Source organism: Pezoporus occidentalis, unplaced genomic scaffold (genome assembly GCF_034315485.1).
Source record: "Pezoporus occidentalis ecotype Australia unplaced genomic scaffold, CSIRO_AGI_Poc_V1 ctg298, whole genome shotgun sequence".
NCBI lineage: Eukaryota > Metazoa > Chordata > Aves > Psittaciformes > Psittacidae > Pezoporus > Pezoporus occidentalis.
The window spans coordinates 109662-116473 of record NW_026914918.1 but is presented as its reverse complement, the minus strand read 5'-3'; the positions used below and the strand labels follow the sequence as shown (position 1 = coordinate 116473).

The following is a 6812-nucleotide window of genomic DNA, read 5'->3' as shown; positions in this document are numbered from 1 at the left end:
GACCGGACCGGACCTGCCGTCCACTCCCGGACCCGTCGCCGCCTGGCGTCTCTTAGCAACCCTTTCTCGCGCCTGCGCCCTCGCTGAGGTTCCGGTTCCGGGGCGCGCCGCAAGATGGCGGCGGCCGGTGAGGAGACGGAGGCAACGGACTGGTAACTCACACACCCCCCCAGTACGGCTGCCCCGCAGCCCCATTCCACTGGGGCCGGTGGCCTCACCCCCGCCCGCTCCCCGCAGGGCGCTGCCGCCGGAGGTGGAGGTGCTGGAGTCCATCTACCTGGAGGAGCTGCGGGTGGTGCGCGGGCAAGGCAGGTACGTACCGCTGACCACGTATCCCGTCCTGCCCGCCCCGGGCCACTGCCGCTCAGCTCCGCCTGCCCCGCAGGTGCGAGGCGTGGGAACTCAGCATCACCCTGCACCCCGCCACGGCGCAGGACCAGGACTCCCAGTACGTCTGTTTCACCCTGGTGCTCGCTGTGCCCCCACAGGTAGGGTGCGTCCTCCCCGCCGCAGCGCTCCCTTTCCCCCGCCCCGTGCCTTTCGCCTTTCTTGTTGTGCTCTGGGTGTTTCTTTGTTTTTTCCTAGTATCCCAATAAAGCTCCGGAAATCTCAATCAAGAACCCGCGGGGTCTGTCAGATGAGCAAATTCACAAGTGAGTGCCGGGAGGGTGATTCCTCCCTCTGGAGGTCTGGGAGGCAGAATGGTGGAAAAGCCTTCCTCAAATTCTCATGGCTCCCTGTGGCCGATGAACAGCTGGATACAGGTCCCTAAATCCCAGGGACCTGAAGCTATTGGTCTTACTTTGACAGAGACAGGACTAAGCTGAGTTCTTGGGCAGCCCATTGTTGCCATTGTGCTACTGTCCTTGGTGCAGCAGAGCGTTTGCAAGGACTGCCATCACATAAAGGAAGTCCAAGATTCACTAGAAAAGAAGGGTGCTGGCTGAGCTGGAGCCAAGGCAGTCAGCAAATCTCTTCTTGCAAGGCCTGTGAGGACAAAAGCCTCCTGAGCCCCAGCTTGTAGGGAGCCAGAAGAACATGAATAAGTGTGTGCATGTATGCCTGTCCCACGGTGCAGGCAAAGCCTAAAGGCCAGCGGTCTGTTTCTTCCTGTTGTCATCATGGCAGGATGACAGGTACGTGGGACAGTGAAAAGGTATAGCTAAACTTATGTTAAGCATTTCTGCTGCTTTGCTGTAGAATTTCCCAGACCCTCAGAAGCATCGCTGAAGTCAGGCTGGGGACAGAGGTGCTCTATGAACTGATTGAGGTGAGAGTTTGGGAAGATTGGGGGTGACGAGCTACAGACGCTGGTACCCGACTGCCAAAGGGGTGCGACAGCCCTGAGCCCGTGGTCAGGCCAGTGGGTAAAATGTTTTCCTTAATGCTTCCACAGAAGGGGAAGGAAATTCTTACTGACAACAACATTCCTCATGGCCAGTGTGTGATCTGCCTCTATGGATTCCAGGTACGCATGTGTCTCCTGGCCCTGCAGGCTGGCTGGGAAGTGAGGTAGGAGAATGGAGAGCCAAGACCTCAAAGCCTGAGATATTGACTAGGGTGTGCCTCAACAGCCCCATGCTTCCTGGTCTGTAGGTGAGCCTGCTGAGCTTAAACATTCCTGAGGTGATACACAATACTCTCCCCATCAGCCTGAAGATGACCATATACAGAAACAGGGCAAAGGGGCAGCAAGTGATGCCAGGGTGTCTCTAAAGGAGTGGGTAGGGGCTGGGGATAGTTGCTGGTGCATCTCAGCTTCCCTGTGTTGGTCACACCTCACCTGGAGTTCAGCACACAGGCAGTCAGGAGGGACTGGAACGCATCTGTGCAGGTGCTGAGGTCTCTAGGACCAGGGAGCTAGCCTTGTCTGGGTTGCAAGGAAAGAGGCAGTGCCTGCCTAGGAAGAACACATTAGGTGGGAAGATTGCTGCTTACACAGGAACACATGCAGAGAAATCAGTCACCGAAACTTTGCATCTTGACATTAGGAGTGTTTCTCACACTCGGAACAGGAGGCAGTGTCATGGTAGGGCTTGAGAAAGTAGAGATGAAGCCCAGCAGCAGATGTTGTGTGGCTCTGCCAGCAGTTGCCTTAGTTCCCCATTGCCAGCACTGATGTGGGAATGAAAACCTACCTCAGCCCTATGCTTGGAAAGCCTTTAAAGCTGCCCTTTGCTCTCTGCAGGAGAGAGAAGCCTTCACAAAGACCCAGTGCTACCACTACTTCCACTCCCACTGCCTGGCCCGCTATGCCCAGCACATGGAGGAAGAGATCCTTATGCAGCAGGAGGAGAGAGAACAGCACCTGGCACTATCCCCCAAACAGGTACCAGGCCCTGAGCTCCCTCCCCTCGCACCTGCACAGGCCCTCATGACATATCCATCATCCCCTTCGTTACAGGGAGCAATCACTGCATCATCAGTGCTGTGCCCATGCTGAGAATCAGAATGGAGATTAGACCAAGTGATCTCCAAGGGCCCTTTCCAACCAAAATCACCTCATGAGCTTTTAGTACTTTAGCAGCTGGTTTGTTGTATCTCTGGGTCAGGGCCTGCTGTGTGAGGGGCAGGGAAGTCACATCTTTGGACTCCTGGAAACAGAGGAGTTGGAAAAGAGAGTTCCTTCCCTAATCGTTGAACTGCAGGGTTTTGCAGCAGGATAAACATGATCACCTGTATTCGGGGGTGATAAAACCTGCCCAAGCAGGCGTTGGAATGGTGTGTCAGGTCCCACTGCGAGGCTTGGAGTTTTGGGCAGTGCTTGAGCTGGGTTGCAGCCAGGGTTTGGTATCACCTCTTGCTTCCTGCAGGAAGTCTGTGTGCAATGCCCTGTGTGCCGGGAGACCCTCATCTATGATCTCAGTGCTCTGAAGGCAGCACCGCCACCGCAGCACCCACTGGTAAGAGATGGGGCTCACGTGCCCACTTCAGCTTGGGCATAACAGATGAATGAATGCACACTGTCAGGTCCTTCTAGATGGCCCATCCAAAGGACAGTTCACAAAACCTAGCAGGGTGCCTTCTGTCTCTTAGATGTGCACATGTTTGGTTGTATCGCCCTGAGTCTTGAGCAGATGTGCTGGGGGAGAGGTGATTCTGCCATGGACAATGTCCCTGTATTCACTGGGACATAATCAGGGTTGGGAGAGTGACCTACATGTAGCTGCTCTATATCTTGTCCCACAGCAGGACATCCCAAGGCAGTCACTGCATGAACAGTGGGTCTGCACCAGCATGCTCTACTACTATCTAAGAATCCTAGCTAAGAATAGCTCTACCGCTGTTCCTAGAATTGTAGAATGGTTTGGGTTGGAAGGAACCTTAAAGACCATCTAGGCCCTTGGGCAGGGGCATCTACTAGACCAGGTGGCTCAAAGCCCCATCCAACCTGGCCTTAATTTCCCTAAGACACAAACAAAACCCCTTAATTTGGAACCAGAGCACACGCAAGTTATGCCAACAGCTATGCCAGTGTACACAGATTTCACATGCAATCAAAGGAGGGTTTGGGGAGTTGCTTTTAGCACTGCCAGCTGCTGATCCATGCTACGTATGGAGAGAACCCTTAGCCTGCCTTGCTTTCTGTCGTTCAGGAGCCATACAAGCCCGATGCCAAGACACTACAGCATCAGGAAGAACTGCGCTTAATTTTCAAGAGACAGCAAGAGAAAGGGGGCATCATTGACCCTGAAGCAGAGAGGAACCGTTACTTCATTAGCCTCCAGACGGTATGGCACTGGTCACAGGGGGATCCTGGACTGTAGGGCTGAGCACTGTCCTGTGCTGTGGGACTTCCCTCTCCCTTTCTTCAGTGCTGGTTTCTTTCTTTCAGCCTCCAGCTGCTGTTAATGCAGGCCAAGCAGGCGCTGCCCCTGAGCTGCCAGTGAGTGCAAGCACTGTGGATGTGCCCCAGCCACCTAGCCAAGCCTCGGCTCCAGAGCCACCCAGGGTACCAGAGGGCAGGGCAGAACCCAGGCGGCCCGAGAAGCCTGCTGTGCCTAGAGAGCAACAAAGTAAGAGGGAGAGGTACAGAGGGGAGAGGCCAGGCCCCAGAGGCCAGGGGAGGCAGTCATGCAGTGCTGTGCAGGAGCCAGCAGAAGAAGCAGGTCATTTGCTCCATGGCTCCAGGGGGCCCAGGAGCTTCAGCCACAGACCAGAGCGGCGACCTAGTGGGAAGCACAGCCAGGAGTTAACAAAGCCTCACAGCAGAAGCAGGGCTGCTGCCTTGGCTGAAAGAAAGGAATTGTGTCCCGAAGGTCCCTCACCAGTAACAGAGGCAGTGGACTTGAAAGAGGAGCACCGTGATGTGGAGAGATGGACCCCAGAGGAGGGGACTGAGGCCCCGTCCAGGGAGAAGAAACTGGTGTTCGACCACAGAGCAGCTCCCAGCCGGCAGGGCCACCACAGGTCCTGGGATTGTGGGAGGTGGGAGAGGTCCAGAGCCCAGGAGCATGGTTCCTACCCCAGAGTGCCAAGAGGACAAGGGACATTCAGGCCCAGTGGACGACAAGAAGCCCATCTTGAGAAGGAGAGTGGCTCCTAGCAGGAGTGGTGAGGAACTGGGCTGGGGGCGGGGGTGGTATTTCTGGGAAGAACAGTGAAGTTTTGGTGGAGCAGTAGCAAGCAGACACTATACCCCTTGGGAGAGGGATGAGGCAGTTAGCATATGGTACAGCTTGGGACAGGCAGCGTCCCTAGGATATGTGCAGAGTGAAGCATCCTGACATGACCTGTCACCAGCATTGGAGAAGCTGAATCCTGACAAATCATGTCAGCGTTGGTCTTGGAGGACCCAGGGGACAGAGGAAGCCTTGACTAGGGACATGCAGCCATTATCCCTGTATGTGAGCTGTCAAGAAACATGCATACCTACAGAGCAAATGCGCTGAGCTCAGCATAGTGCCACAGCAGAGCCAGAGTTGTGGCAGGACCTTCCCTGGAAGTCAGCATCCCAGCAAAGCTGCAGTGGTGCCAAGTGATGAGGCTGTGCCAGGGCAGCAGCCTGGAGCTCAGCTTGCTGTATCCCCCATTCCTTCCTAAAGCACCTTCTGAACTGCTGTCTCTTGGTGATAGTATCACTTCTGCTGCAGCCCTGACTGCTATTCAGCTGCTTTTGTGCAGGCAGAAGCTGATGGGAGAGACCTGGGAAGAGCCCTCTGCTTTGCAACCTCTTTTGGGATCCCCCTCTAATGCCATGCTGCTCTTGGAGCTCACCATAGTTTAGAATAAAGACAAGCCACAACGTCTTGGATACTCTTACCCACTTTCATCTTCAAGCTAACCCTGCTTCAAAGAAACGGGGATTGGTTGTTTAAACTAACTTGGTGCAGTTACTTCTGCTGCACAGATTTCAGCAGTGTCCCACTCCAGAGCTGTGACTGGCAATCCCAAGCCTCTGAAGTGGGATACTGCTATTAAATTAATTTGTTGCTTCTTTTCCAGAGCCTGCTCCCTTTGTTTTCCCTGCCCTCTCTCCCTCCTGGTCTTTGCTGTTCAGAGCAAAGGTGTGATCCCTGGTGTTGCTCACTGCCCTCCCTGCTGCCTACACCTGGGGCCAGGGCAGGGACCTTCCCCTGGCACTCCTGGGTGGCTGGAGGTCTCCATGGTCCCTGCTTTGCCCAGCTCACTGTAAGCTCCCTGGCTCACAGTACTGATTCCTTCACGCTTGTTTGTGCCTTGTGCCCCCACCACTCTTGGCCATATGTGGATTGTTACTGTCTTCCTCCTCCTGCTGAGTGCAAAACTGGCCATGCTACAATGGATGTGCCAGAGCATTGGGCGAGATCCCTGGGAACCCAAGGGCTGATGCCAGCTGGGAGGGCATTTGTGCTGCATCTGCCTGGCTGATCCTTTGGCACATAAAGGGTGCACAATGGGATCCTTGGATGGGTCTTTCTTACCCTGCCCTGTTCTTCACACCTGGCCTTGTCCTTGTGCTGCTGCTCAAGAACCTTCTGTGCTTAAATTTCCAACACTGGCCTCTCTTCAGTCCTGATGCTCGGAAGCATTATTTTTTAATTCCCCTCCTTGTCCTGGGCTTGGGGATCTCGGCACCAGACGTTATGCCCTGCTGGAAACAAGGACTGAGCCCTTGCTCCTTGAAGAGAGCCTTGATTTTGCCTCAGTGCTCACTCTGTCCTTGTTTCACCTGGGTTCTGGGTGAGTGGCCTGTCCACACTTGGGTGAAAAGGTACCAGCTTTATCTGATGTTGGTACTTGTGCTGCTGCCTCCTGCCTTCACCTGTGAAGATGCTGTGCTCCAACAGAGGCGTACTGGAAGAAACACAGAAGATCTCTGCCCTTTGCTGAAACTCCTTTGCTTCCTCAAGTGAGCCAGCCTTAGTCTCAGCAGGAAAGCTGCTGGCCCCAGTGTCTGGAGCATGGGAATTCTGCCTTGGAACTCAGAGTGAACTTGGGAAACTTCAGTCAAATGCCAGAGTGGGGAGGTGTTTTCCCTCCGATTTAGGAAGGGCTCTCACCTTTTTGACTCGCTGCTGTCAGCCTGGAGCAGAGGACAGTTGGCAACAGTGCATGGAAATGAATTTGGGATAAACAAACCTCTGGGTCAGGTCAGAGGGGAGGAATGGAGCCTGCACCCTGCCCTGGGGCTCCCTGCTTGGTGTCCACCTCTGTCACCCACCTACCTCATGGGGCTGTTGTGGGACTTTGCTGCTGAAAGCACTTGGGCCGGGCAGAAGTGCACCAGTGGCATCTGTAGCATTACCGCTATTAAAAGCAAGCAGAGTGAAAAGATGTGTGTGTTCTCGTGTAGTGGCATCATGGCTCTCTGGCTCTCCTCACCAGTCCCC

The 6812-nt window shown here is 54.7% G+C and overlaps 1 protein-coding gene across 2 annotated transcripts; it reads left to right on the top strand.

Moving 5' to 3' along the window:
• Positions 1-16: 16 nt before the first annotated feature.
• RNF25 (ring finger protein 25) lies at positions 17-5446 on the top strand. 2 transcript variants are annotated; one of them, XM_062626785.1, is made up of 10 exons: positions 17-152; positions 238-312; positions 386-488; positions 586-653; positions 1201-1270; positions 1397-1468; positions 2189-2329; positions 2814-2903; positions 3597-3731; positions 3836-5446. In XM_062626785.1, exons 1-10 carry the CDS (start codon positions 115-117, stop codon positions 4544-4546), a joined length of 1503 nt encoding a protein of 500 aa, XP_062482769.1. In that variant the 5' UTR covers positions 17-114; the 3' UTR covers positions 4547-5446. The 2 variants fall into 2 exon arrangements, with proteins under 2 accessions (XP_062482769.1, XP_062482771.1); XM_062626787.1 differs by lacking the exon at positions 1397-1468.
• The last annotated feature ends 1366 nt before the right edge of the window (positions 5447-6812 follow it).